At 39.6% G+C, this 14277-nt stretch overlaps 1 protein-coding gene and 1 long non-coding RNA gene across 36 annotated transcripts in view; one reads left to right on the forward strand and one right to left on the reverse strand.

Moving 5' to 3' along the window:
* Positions 1-14277, reverse strand: part of LOC149525765 (uncharacterized) — a 121122-nt gene that overhangs the window by 66839 nt on the left and 40006 nt on the right. For all 24 annotated transcript variants that reach the window (XR_016348486.1, XR_016348495.1, XR_016348494.1 and 21 more), the window contains one exon: positions 4620-4664. Coding sequence is in view for 1 of the 24 variants with exons in the window: in XM_089775489.1 (XP_089631615.1) it covers positions 4620-4657 (38 nt within the window). In the remaining 23 variants the exon portion in view is untranslated. The remainder of the gene's footprint in view (positions 1-4619; positions 4665-14277) is intronic.
* The window catches only part of LOC149525766 (uncharacterized), an 86959-nt gene that overhangs the window by 15274 nt on the left and 57408 nt on the right, over positions 1-14277 (forward strand). For 4 of the 12 annotated variants that reach the window (XR_016348515.1, XR_016348517.1, XR_016348509.1 and 1 more), the window contains exon 5: positions 4954-5756. This is a non-coding gene — a long non-coding RNA (uncharacterized LOC149525766). Of the gene's footprint in view, positions 1-4953; positions 14093-14277 lie in introns of all 12 variants that reach the window. The other 8 variants (XR_016348519.1, XR_016348511.1, XR_016348520.1 and 5 more) reach the window with 6 other exon arrangements.

Raw genomic sequence — 14277 nt, forward strand, 5'->3', positions numbered from 1 at the left:
AGAGATCCAGAGGAAAATAAAAGTGGAAATACTAGTACAGTAAAAACAACAGATGGTACAGTATATGAGAGAGGATAAATTAGCTCCTAGTTACTAGTCACTCCTACTACATTACAGGGCAACCATAGTCACATGTTGCAGTTGGACACTGATGTGCAGTACTGTTGGGTGCTCTTCAAGATGGAAGACTCAATTGTTACTAGAAGGATACACAGAATTACACATTCCACACCTCTGTGGGCAGTGCTATGTTAGATACACAAAGAATAGTCATATTCAGGGTTTGAAAAATCATCTTGCCTTGGGCAAATGGCAGGCTTACTTGGGCAAATGAAGCATCTATATCATTAATTTCTGCAAAATCAAAATTTTCATTTAAAAATAAGTTTATAGCCCTTATTGTTACAAAGATAACCTTTACAGCATGAACCAAATATCAACTGTAGTGTCACCTTTTTGAATCGGCAGACATTTTTAGGGCCTCTGATTCTGCTTGTGGTTTTGTCAAACAGCAGCAGTATTCGTGCAAGTCTGATTAGTTTCAGATTCCTATTCAGAAACCAGTAGGCAATGGTTACACTGCCAGAAATGTCAGTTTGCTGCTGGTGTCTTGGAACATTGTGAGCAGCAGGAGAAGTAGACACTTAAGTTATTTACAGGGGAAGAGAACTGGAAAACGGAGGCTGGGAATGAGGAGAGTAGCAGAGATCTCTTCCTTCAATCTTTTACAGTAACCAGATGACTTGTGGAGGGATAGAGTAGTGGAGACTTAAATACCCTTGTGGCAGCCAGAATATTCTAGCGGGTGAGAGAGGAAATAAAATAGATAGAATGTTCTTTATCTTTTTAAGAATTTATATAGGGGTGGACCTTTACATATATAAGATGACTGCTAACTAGCCCAGGAACAGTATTCTAATAGAAATCTCAGCACCCTATTCTTTTTATTCACTTATAGCAGAGGGCTAGCATTCTTACCATAGCATTGCTCCCAAACCTCAGGTGTGAAGTCCCCACACTCTTATCTTTCATATCTACCTCTTGACTAGTAGATTTAGTATTCTGATCATCTGCTAAGTTTTTATAGCTCTGATCACCTTTGAGTCAAGAGATAAAAGATCTCACCTGCACTAGCTGAAAATAGTTATCAGGCTTGTTCATGTTGCCACACAATAGATTTAAATATATGATATATTTTAATACTTTTAATTTTGTCAATATTAACATACATAAATTGTCTATACAAGTATTAACAAACGTTAGTAACCGGTAACTGTTATCTTTAAAAGACCAATTTGTGTTTGGTCAACCTCTTATCCTATATATTTTGTTCAAATTCCACAAATGGTAAGCATGCATTAAAAACTATTTGATTCTGATATAAGGCTGTCAGTAATAAAGCTGGGATAAGAAGGAAGGTCCTTTCATGGATTGATAACTGGTTAAAAGACAGGAAACAAAGTGTATGAATGAATGATAAGTTTTCAGAGTGGAGAGAGGCAACCCCCAGGGTCTGTCCTGAGATCAGTCCTATTCAACTTATTTATAAATGATCTAGAGAAAGGGGTAAACAGGTGGCAAAGTTTGCAGATGATACCAAACTGCTCAAGGGTATGTCTACACTACCACCCTAGTTCGAACTAGGGTGGTTAATGTAGGCAACCAAAGTTGCAAATGAAGCCCGGGATTTAAATATCCCGGGCTTCATTTGCATCTTGCCGGGCGCCGCCATTTTTAAAGCCCCGGTAGTTCGGACTCCGTGCCCGCGGCTACACGCGGCACGGAGTAGGTAGTTCGGATTAGGCTCTCTAATCTGAACTACCGGTACTCCTCGTGGAATATTTAAATCCCGGGCTTCATTTGCAACTTCGGTTGCCTACATTAACCACCGTAGTTCGAACTAGGGTGGTAGTGTAGACATACCCCAAGATAGTTAAGACCAAAGCAGACTGAAGCACTTCAAAAAGATCTCACCATACTAAGTGAGGGGGCAACAAAATAGCAAATGAAATTTAAGATTGATAAATGTAAAGTAATGAACATTGGAAAAAATAATCCCAACTATACGTACAATATGATGGGAACTAATTTAGCTACAGCTACTAAAGAGAGAGATCTTGGAGTCATTGTGGATAGTTCTCTGAAAACATCCACTCAGTGTGCAGCGGCAGTCAAAAAAGCAAATAGAATGTTAGGAATCATTAAAAAAAGTGATAGAGAATAAGACTGAATATCTTACTACCTCTGTACAAAACCATAATATGCCCACATCTTGAATATTGTGTACAGATGTGGTCTCCTCATCTCAAATAAGATAGCATTGGAAAAGGTTCAGAAAAGGGCAACAAAAATTATTAGGGGTTTGGAACGGATTCCATATGAAGAGAGATTAAAAAGACGTGGACTTTTCATCTTAGAAAAGAGGAAATTAAGGGGGATATGATAGAGGTATGGAATCATGACTGGTATGGAAAAAGTGAATAAGGAAAAGTTATTTACTTGTTCCCATAAGAGAAGAACTAGAGGTCACCAAATGAAATTAATAGGCAGTAGGTTTTAAACAAAGAAAAGGAAGTTTTTCTTCTCTTAGCTCATAGTCAACCTGTGGAACTCCTTGCCAGAAGAGGTTATGAAGAACAGGTCTTTAACAGGGTTCAAAAAAGAGCTAGATAGATTCATGGAGATTAGGTCTATCAATGGCTATTAGGAATGGTGTCCCTAGCCTCTGTTTGTCTAGAAATTGATGACAGGAGAGGGATCACGTGATGATTACCTGTTGTGTCCCTCCCTCCCAGTGGCATCTGGTATTGGCCACTGTTGGGCTAGATGGACCTTTGGTCTGACCCTTATGTTAGGTTGTTCTTACGTTATTATGATAATTTTTTCTGTAGAAAGGATTTCCCATACTTTATTTCTACATGCCAATTAATGTTGGGAAATTTATCATTTCCAAAACAAGGTATCACACATTTATGTGCTAATAGTAATTTATTTATGTTATCAAGTAGATTATGGATTGATTAATATTTTATTGCTGTCATTATAAGTGGTATTAATTGTTTTTTATCTTTACAAAAATCTGTTTTCTTGGAAATTTAGATTAGAGTCTAGCACATTATACAAGGTTTAAACAAATTCTTGAAAACAAAGTTTGATAAAATAACAATGGCAATTTTTTAAAAGGTTAAAAAAAATGGGAAATTAGCACATTCCTTTTCTCTCTAAACATTCTTGTTTTATATCTTATTTGTATATTTTATACGTCAGGTGAAAATGAACATTTGTACTTGTTTTCGTATTAAAATATATTGTTTTCATGTTGAAAAATCTGTTATTAGCTGCTCTTTTACAGTTTTCCAAGCAGTGCTCTTAATATTTTTCTTCAGCTTTTCCCATATAACTTTTTTCCCTTTCTCTCTCAGGCTATGTCTACACAGAAGCGTTATTTTGGAATAACTGACATTATTCCATAATAACATAGGCCGTATCTACATTACAAGCAGTAATTTTGACATACTGTTGAAATAATGATGAGCTGGAGGACTTCTTACTCCAACTCATGTAACCCTCATTTTACGAGGAGTAAGGGAAGTTGGAGGAAGAGTGCTCTTTCTCAGATTTCCTGTTGCGTAGATAGCGCCAAAAGCTGAAATAAGCTATTTCAACTTAAGTTACGCAATTGATGTAGCTCACGTTGCATAGTTTATTTCACCTTTAGCCCTGCTGTGTAGACATGCCCCTACAGTGTAAGTTTTCTCATTCCTATATCAGAAGCAGCAGTGTGGGGCAGCAGGCGGCTCCCCTGTCTCCCACCTGCCACCCTGCTCCCAAGGAGCCATCTGCCACCCCACGCTGCTGCCTTTGATACATTATATAATTGTTTAAAGTCAATACTTTGTATAATCATGTCAGCTTTGCACCATACATTAATATTATTTATAAAATGGCAGTTACTTTGTCACTTTTTAAAAGCTCTTTTAAAGCTGAATTTTGTGATCATAAAGTTTAAAGTTTTTGTTGTGTATGTTTTGTAAGAGAAAAAGGTATACCATATAAATATGTTCAAGCTTTTTTCTTAACTCTTAGCTATTTTATTTAATATAAAATGAGTTTTTATTGTGTAATGAGCTGCTTATAAAATATTTAAAGACATAAATCATTTAGGATTAACTACTGTAGATTCAAAAAGTGGCTAATGAAGTATAAAAGTGGACTTGTATTTTACTGTACAAATACTGTATTATAAAAATAAAGTATCAGAAATGCTACTATAGGGTGAGTCCTACAAAGGTCACTGTATATATTACTCTGTAGGCAGATCCTTTTATAGGACTGGGATTCTATCCTACTTTTTAAGATTATTATAGTTTAAAGCATTGTTTTCATTTTCATTACTGAACCTTATTTTCAAAGCATTACAATTTTTTAATATACATTTGTCTGCAAATCAGAGAATATTAACATTAAAAATAATAATATAGTTGCCTTGAGTAATGTGTGTAAAAAAAGAGGACTTTGATGCTTCATTTTCACAACAAAATACAGTCTGATCATAAGTCTTATCTAGACTATACATACCCAAATATAACTGTAGAAGAGTATAATTAGAGTTAAATTACCTTTCAATACAGGAAAAACAACTGTGTACAAATTTCATTCATGAACTGTAATAAAAATGAAAAAAAGGGAAAATTAAAATGATAAAATACTAAAATAGTAAAAATAACTTAATCTGTGACCTTTGTAGTTTACATGTTTGGTTCAGTTACAAATAGAAATGATTATTTCACATGGATTTGATGTTAAGTAACAGATTAAATAGTCAGGGTAAACTACATATTCTTTTTAATTGAGGCAACAAAAAATATCTTTCTGCGGAAACTGCAAATAGGATAGATAACATTATTTTTACTTATAGCAAGAGTGCTTAAACTTGTTTATTTTTAACCCTAGAAATGCAGGCCCAGATATTTTTCATTTGATTTCATCCAGAAGATGAAAGATATGCTGTTTAGGAATCTTGTTTTAACTGACCATTTCAGAGTTTTTCTGGTGTAGCCCAAGAACCTTCAGGTGATGTAAAATGTAGTATTTAATTCCTATGCTAATTACCTCCAACACAAACTGACATAGGAGTGCAACAGGGGCGGCCCTAGATTAGCTGCCAGCAACTGGTGTCCTAGGTGAACTATGCAATCAGCGCCCCCACCTCCAAACCCCTCAATGATACTGCGCCTCCATTTGGCGCCCCATTTAACTTGGCACTCTAGGCGACCGCCTAGTTCACCTATATGGACGGGCCACCCTCGGGGTGCAAGTTGGTGGGGTAGAGCACATCATTATGCCACCGGATGCACCATAAGAAACAAGAAGGTGTAATTTGCTATTGGACAGTCTACTTCCCCAGCACTGAGCAAATTCAGTGGAGAGGAGACTCTCAGCAGCAATCTGTAAAGATATCTGACCTTCTTCTTGTGGTGTATTGAAGGACTTAACCCTCAGAATACTGGTATGTATGTTTTCCCCTAGCTAATCGTTCAAACCATATGAGAAATGAAACTAGAGCAGATGTGAATTATAGTGATTCTCATTCTCAGAACTTGCATATGACTTATAAATAGTGCATGTGTTTTATTCTTCTTGTTGCATTAGAAAGTTACACACACTTGCTCTTTTTTTTCCTGTTTTATAGGGCTGTAATTCTTAAGATTATGTAAAGTCTTCAGTGTAAATCCATTGTCCGGGCAGTACAATAGGTAGGTTTTGAATTTATTTTTTAAAGTACGTTGAAACTGACAGGATTGTCTTGTTTAATTTGATATATGAAGCAATCTTATTGCACTTACTTTTGTCTCATGAAGTATCATTGTGTGTGTGTGATTCAATGTGTAACACACCAATCTGCCTTTAGGGATGGGACAAAGTTCTTCTGTCGACTTGGGGGCTTAGATCACTTGAATTATTTTTTTACATCCTTGAGTAATGTAGCTAGGTTGACCTAAGTTTTAGGTATAGACCAGGCCTCTCAGAGATTGTGCCTCACAGATTTCCTTGGCTGACTTGTGGTAGCTCTGCTAGTACCACAGAGTACCAGTCAGTACTAGATGGTGGGACTGTTGCCTTGCATCCTTCCTTTGGGTGTTTTATTCTGCAAGAGGTGCTAGTATCTTCAATCCCCTTTGCACCAAGTGCAATGTCTGCTTTTGTGTCTGGTCCTTGTACTATTGCTCTCCACTCCACGTCCCCCCACACCGGATATATACACAATCTGGCCCTTTCAAAACCTCAGAGGAAAAAAATCGCTGAGTTTCATTACATTTCATTTACGAGTATCCAACATATTTAATTCAAAAATTCTCAGGGAGCATATTTGTTCATGTATTTTCTACAATATTTTATCTATTGTATTTAATAACAATTGATGAACTCTTTGTGTAGGGCTCTTATAAATCTCTGATACCATGGTGATGGGGCACATTCAAAACACCAAGAATGATAAATTTAAAAAGAGGAGAGCATGTTTTCATAGATTTATACTTTCCAAGGCCAGAAGGAACTATTGTGATTATCTAATCTGATTTCTGTGTAACACAGGCTATAAAGCTTCCCCCAAATAATTCATAGAACATATATTTTAGAAAAACATCCAAACTTGATGGGAAAAAATGGTCTGTAATGGAGAATCTGTCACAATTCTTGGTAAATTGTTTCAATGTTTAATTACCCTCAGGGTTAAAATATTATGCTTTACTTTCTCTTTGCATTTGTCTAGCTTCAACTTCTGGTCATTGGATCATATTATACCTTTCTCTAATACACTGAGGAGCCCATTATCAAATATTTGTTCCCTTTGTAGGTTCTTACAGATTGTAATGAAGTCAACCCTTAATCGTCTTTGATTAAGCTAAATAGATTATGCTCCTTGAGTCTATCACTATAAGGCCTGTTTTCTAATCTTTTAATAAATCTCATGCCTTTTCTCTGAACCCTCTCCAACTTATCAACATCCTTCTTGAATTGAGGAAACCAGAACTACATATACTAATCCAGCAGTGTTCCCACCAGTGCCAAATGCAGATATAAAATAACCTCTCTTTTAATATTACAGAATAAAGAAACCCAACAACAGTAATAGATTTGTCTTATTGTAAATATACTTAATATCATGCAGCAAATAATTCATAATTTCAGTTCTGAATTTCGTATTTTCATAGTTTCTTACTAGTTACTGCCTATCTACTGACTAGTGTAGTGCTACCTGGAAGAAGGGTTATACTAGCATAAACTTGTTTTGGTTTACTGAACACTTTTTTGCCCCTCAGCATAATAAACACAAATAATGTACTTTGAAGCACGGGTGGGCAGTAATTTTTGATAGAGGGTGCCACTCTAAGAATTTGATAAGTGGTAAAGGACTGCACTTTTCTATTATATTAATGGGGGAGGCATGAGGTCTGGGATTGAGGCTGGGTGCAGAAAGGAGTTATGGGTAGGGGATTGGGATCTGGGAGGGAGTTTGGGTGAAGGCGTGGATTCTGAGCTGGTGGAAAGGTGTAAGAAGTGCTGCAGGATTTAGGAGGGAGTTGTGACCATGGGCAGGGATGAAGAGGGTTTGGGTTGTGACCTGAAGCAGCAGGTGGGGTGCCAGGTGTGGACTCTGATCAGAAAGTGTTTACCCTAGGTAAACAGCCAGAAACCCAGTGGGACCCCCCAGGCAAACTCCTTGCCTGCCATCAGGGCCAGCTTTAGGAAGTGCAGGGCCCAATTCGAACCACTTTGGCAGGGCCCCCCTATCTCCTCAACCAGGATTTTTTGTTGAGCCAAAAAAAAAAAAAAAAACCATGCACCCACATAACAAACCACAACCACACACAAATATCACATCAGAAGTAGATCTGATCAAAATGTAGTAGAACATTTTCAAAAAAAAAAAACAAGCCATCCTTTATTATGCAAAATTTTACACAAAATTAAATCAGTTGCCTTAAGTGTAGGTCAAATATTTTCAATTGCAAACTATCCAATTTTTTCAATAAAGTTTAAAGTTTGATTTTTAAAAAGTTACCAGAGGGCGTTGCAGTTTTCTATTACATTGATTTACTTTTTAAATAGCAAAAATTGAGTCTTTGTTAAGAAAGTGTCAGTTCTGTGGTCAAATTCCAGGCCTTCGTGATTTCAGCACCAATGACTTCACTAGGTAATATGGTACCTCACCACCATTGCCTCCTTTGCACTGCTCTTGAACACATTGCCTGCATGTTGAGTCCAAGATCAGTCTAGACAAGATTTTATCAATGATTTTTGCTCAAGCGATCACTGAGACAAGACAAAATACAGGACTATGTAGCACTACACCAGACTAACACGGCTACATTTCTATCACTATGAGACAAGACAAGGACTCTCAATTGATTCTAGTCAGCTCTGCCTTTAAACACTGGATGTAAAGTGTCAGATATAATAGAGGACTCCCAAATAGACTCTACACCACCAGAAATAAAACCTGTTTCCATCTTTTGTGACTTTCAGTTAGATGTGACTCACTATTCTCTGCTTAGTGTTCAAGTTATGGTAGTCCCTAAGCCAGGTCATATTAAGTTCAGGTCTTTTAATCATACAATATGGATAACAACATTTCATTCTCTCAGCTCCAAGTCTTAAGTGAATTTCAAACCAAAAGAGCCAAAATTGATCACCTTGACACAGCAAGTGTGTCTACTGATCTCTGTGGCAAAGTAAGTTGTCTATATAAATAAGGTCTGCTCCTGAAGCCTTTTCCTACAGTTGATTAACAGATGGCAGCAAGGGAAGTTTAGGTTGGACATTAGGAAAAACTTCCTGCCTGTCAGGGTGGTTAAACACTGGAATAAATTGCCTAGTGAGATTGCGGAATCTCCATCACTGGAGATATTTAAGACCAGGTTAGACAGACACCTGTCAGGGATGAGCTAGGGCAACTCAACTTTGGAAGCCCCAGGGGCCACACTGATACTTACAGAACATGCTGAGGGCCTCAACTTAAGTGTGGTTGCATATGCAAGCAAATATATACGAATAGCTTATCTCACATTGACAGGCATGAATACAAAGATTAAGGCAAGACTACACAACACATAGGCCCCATTTAAGTCAGTTCTGCTGATATTAATAAAATGCAATGTTTACCCGATTTCTACCCATGTGACAGCACTTTTCATAAGCAATGACAGTCCAAGAATTTAACAACTAAAACACATCATCAGAAGATCATTACACTGACTACTTTTTTGTTTTGGCTCCCACTTGCCAGCCACGTGTTGATCCCCACATAAACCCAAACTGCACTGTGGGTCGCAAACAAACTGGCCGTGGGCAGCATACCAAGTTATTAATAAATATTTTGAAACCTTTACCTTTTCTCTCTGCTGCCATGTCTCCTCTCCTTGCTCCATCATCTCCCCTGGTGCCTGCTGCCCTCCAACTCCTCACCCTCCTCTGCTGTCCTGACTCCTGTCCTTCTCACTGCCCTCAGCCCTTCTGCGACCTGCCCCCCCTCCACCAGCCGTTCTCTCCCCCCTGTGCCCTCTCCTCCAGTAGCCCCACTCTGCTCATGTGAGCTACCCTGCCTCCTCCCCTCTTCTAACACCTCCCTTGCCACTCTCCTCTGGTGCTGGTCCCTCCCCTGCAGATGTCTGCCTTTCTGCTTCACCCCAAAATCCCCTGGCACCTGCACCTTCCCTTAGCCCTACACCCTCCTGGTGCCTCCCCCTTCCCTTACTGCCCCTGCCCCCTTTGCCCTCTTTTTCCCTGATGCCCACCCCCTCACCACCCTCTGTCCCCCGTTCCCCTCCTGCCCCTCTGTGCCCTCACACATGCCTTGCTCTATCCCCATCTTTCTCATGCCCACCCCTTCTTTCAAGCCTTCTCCCAGCACCTTCCCCTCTAGCCCCCAATGCCCTTCCCCTCTCCTCTCCTAGCATCACCCTGTCCCCCCTCCCACTGACACCTCCCCTCCTGCCCTTGGCCCCCTGGCATTTGTCTCTCCTGCACCCCTGTCTCTTGGTGCCTTCCCCTCCCCCCGCCCAAGCCCCCTCTCCTTCCACCCCTCTGCCTTTGCCCAAGCCCCTTCCCCCCCACCTGCACATAAGCCTAAGCCCCTTCCCGTCCCTTCTCCCCGCCGCCGCCGCACAAGCCCGTTCCCTACCTTCTGCCTTCCACATTGCAGTTGCAGTTGCAGGACTGGAGTCTGTGCTCAGGCCCCGGAGGCCGAAGCCGGAGCCAGCGAGGCCCCGCAACGTGGCTTCCCAGGACTTTTAAAATCCCGGGCTGTGACATTATGTCACGGCCCAGGCGTCCTCTCCGCCCACGTGCAGCGCCGCACATGGGCAGCAGCAGGCAGCAACAAGGAGCCGCACTTGGCAAGAGCCGAGGGGGACGCTCTGGGGGTGGGGTGGGAGGACGTGCTGTGGGGCCGGCAGGGGAGTCTGGGGCCTGCTCTGGGCAGAGCCAAGGGAGAGACCCAGCTCCACATAGTGGTGGAGCAGGGCCCCGGCTCTGTAACTTGCTGGCCGGCACTTCCAGGTTCAGGGGCGCGGGACCCCCTTAGGCGCGGGGCCCGATTCGACCGAATTGGCCTAAGGCTGGCTCTTCCTGCCATGTCCCGACATGCAGCTCAAAGTGGCTGGGTGCTGGTGTTAATGTGTGCATCTCTGTGCAGTGTGCCAATGAGGAGGGGAGAGGAAGCACCATAAGCTGCTAGTGCCTGCAAGTAAAGACCAGGCAACTCCCATTGGTCAGTTTCCAGCTAATGGGAGCGGTGAGGATTGTGCTTTGAGCAGGAGCCAGCATGTGGATACCCATCCTTCCCCCAAGGGGTACGTGTCATGCAGAGACACACACTCTGGCCCCAGCAACTGGCTGCTTTGAGCAGCATGCAGGGGTGTGGCAGGCAAAGAGCCTGCCCGAGGGTCCCACTGGGCTGCGGAACACTGGCAGCCCAGAGGATTGTGGCAGGCTGGATCTGAATGTTTGGTGGTCTGGATCTGGCTTGCTGGCCATATTTTGCCCACACCTGCTGTAGCATAAACTGCATAGAATTAGATGCCAACAAGTACAGTAAATTTTTTTTTCTCATAATAAGACATCTGTAAATATTCTATTTTTAAAAATTATTTTAAGTAAAATGTGGTTCCTTAATGAATAAATACAATTTAAATGTATGCTGTTGATCAGCAAATACCTAATGAAGTGCAAGTAGTTTATGACATTTAGATTAAAAATTATACAGTTAGTCACATGACCTTAGTAATAGAAATGTAGCCGTGTTAGTCTGGTGTAGCTGAAGCAAAATACAGGACTATGTAGCACTTTAAAGACTAACAAGATGGTTTATTAGATGATGAGCTTTTGTGGGCCAGACCCACTTCCTCAGATCAAATAGTGGAAGAAAATAGTTACAACCATATATACCAAAGGATACAATTTAAAAAAAATGAACACCTATGAAAAGGACAAATCAAATATCAAATATAAGTGCTACATAGTCCTGTATTTTGCTTCATATGACCTTGTGAGGCTCACTTTTCCATAGCATAGCTACAGAATCATCATGGCAGAACAATTACCCTTTCACTTTCATTTTGTAGGATATCCAAGGTTTTCATTCACTGTTTTATGCTTTGACAATAAATGTAGATAATTAAAAACTAGCAACTTTGTATTATAACACAATTAAGGGATAAAAACTAGTTTAACTTACTTTTTCTTAAGTTCTAAGTTTATTCCTCCCTCAGGTATCCAAGATAGGCTTCCCTCCCTCCTTTTATTTGCCTAAGGAGAAAATATCTATCCAACTACCAAAATGAGTACCAAGAGCAACATTTAGTTGACAGACCAAAATGCAGTTTATAGTACTCAAATACGTATGGCACACAGATGTGCTAAGTTTGGGCTTAAAACTCAAAGGCTGTGTATACTCACAAATATTCATTCATGCAATATCTCACATATTTATTTCACTTTAATTTCACTTAAAAAAAGTCAGCAATCTGTTAGTCCTATTTTAAAATTATCAGGCTCAAAAATCTTTTAGAAAATATTACTTTGAGTTTTGTGAAAAATGTCTCAGAAATAAATTTGTTTTTTAGCATTCCATAATAGCCACATAGGCTTTTTTTAATTTATTTTACATAGAAAATTAAATTCTAGGTTAATGTCTTGTAACAAATTTCAGCCTATGAAATAGTCACAACAGAGTTAAAAGAATGTTTAAAAAATGGTGTGTGGGAGTTTAGATTTATTAGGAACTGGGAAAACTTTTTGGATTGAGGGAGCCTAAACAAGAAGGATGAGCTCCACCTAAACCAAAATGGAACCAGACTGCTGGCACTTAAGGTCGTGGAGCAGTTTTTAAACTAAGGACTGTGGGAAAGCTGACAGATGCGGAGGAACACATGGATTGGACAGAGACATCTAATAGGGGAGATGCTCTATGTTCTAGAGGAGGAGAGGATGGAAGTATGGATCAGATCAAATGATTCACAATCAAATGAAAAAGAGTCTAACACATCAGGAAATGGCAGACAGATAAATAGTGACAAATTATTAAAGTGCTTATACACAAATGCTAGAAGTCTAAACAGTAAAATGGGTGAACTGGAGTGCTTACTTTTAAAGGAAGATATTGATATAATAGGTACCATGGAAACTTGGTGGAATGAGGCCAATCAATGGGACACAGTCATACAGGGTGCAAAATATATCAGAAGGACAGAACAGGTCATGCTGGTGGGGAAGTGGCACTATACGTGAAAGAAAATGTAGAATCAAATGAAGTACAAATCTTAAATGAGCCAAAATGTTCCATAGAATCTCTATGGATAGTAATCCCATGCTCAAATAATAAGAATATAGCTGTAGGGATATATTATCGACCACCTTATCAGGACAGTGATAGTGACTATGAAATGATAAGGGAGATTAGAGAGGCTATCAAATTAAAAAATGTAATAATAGTCGGGGATTTCAACTATTCCCATATTGACTGGGTACACATCACTTCAGGACGGGATGCAGAGATAAAATTTCTTGATACGTTGAACGACCGCTTCTTGGAGCAGCTGGTTCTGGAACCCACAAGGGGAGAGGCTATTCTTGATTTAGTCCTAAATGGAGTGCAGGATCTGGTTCTTGAAGTAAATATAACTGGACCACTTGGAAATAGTGACCATTATGTAATAAAATTTAACATCCCTGTGGTGGGAAAAACACCTCAGCAGCCCAAAACTGTGGCATTTAATTTTAGAAAGGGAAACTATACAAAAATGAGGAAGTTAGTTAAGCAGAAATTAAAAGATACAGTGACAAAAGTAAAATCTCTGCAAGATGCATGGAAACTTTTCAAAGATACCATGATAGAGGTCCAACTTTAAATGCATACCCCAAATTAAAAAAACATAATAAGAGAACCAAAGAAGTGCCACCATGGCTTAACAACCAGGTTAAAGAAGCAGTGACAGATAAAAAGAGATCTTTTAAAAAGTAGAAGTCAAATCCTGGTGAGGAAAATAGAAAGGACCATAATCTTTGTCAAATTAAGTATAAAAATATAACAAGAAAAGCCAAAAAGGAGTTTGAAGAACAGCTAGCCAAAAACTCAAAAAGTAATAGTAAAATGTTTTTTTAAGTACATGAGAAGCAGGAAGCCAGCTAAACAACCAGTGGGGAGATGCTAAAGGAGCCCTCAAAGATGATAAAGTCATAGTGGAGAAGCTAAATTAATTCTTTGCTTTGGTTTTCATGGCTGAGGTTATTGGGTACATTCCCAACCCTGAGCCATTCTTTTTAGATGACATAGCTGAGGAATTGTCCCAGATTGAGGAGCCATTAGAAGAGGTTTTGGAACAAATTGATAAACTTAACAGTAACAAATCACCGGGATCAGAAGGCATTCACCAAGACTTCTGAAAGAACTCAAATGGGAAATTGCACAACTATTAACTGTGGTTTGTAACCTATCCTTTAAATCAGCTTCTGTACCGACTGACTGGAAGATAGCTAACGTGACACCAATATTGAAAAAGGGCTCTAAGGTGATCTTGGCAATTACAGACCGGTAAGCCTGACATCAGTACCGGGAAAATAGTTGAAATAATAGTAAAGAATAAAATTGTCAGACACACAGATAAACATAGTATGTTGGAGGAAAGTCAACATGGTTTCTGTAAAGGGAAATCATGCCTTACTAATCTGCTAGAATTCTTTGAGGGGGGGTCAACAAATATGTGGACAAGGGGGATC

The sequence above is a fragment of the Pelodiscus sinensis genome, chromosome 1 (genome assembly GCF_052426305.1).
Source record: "Pelodiscus sinensis isolate ZL-2025 chromosome 1, ASM5242630v1, whole genome shotgun sequence".
Lineage (NCBI taxonomy): Eukaryota > Metazoa > Chordata > Testudines > Trionychidae > Pelodiscus > Pelodiscus sinensis.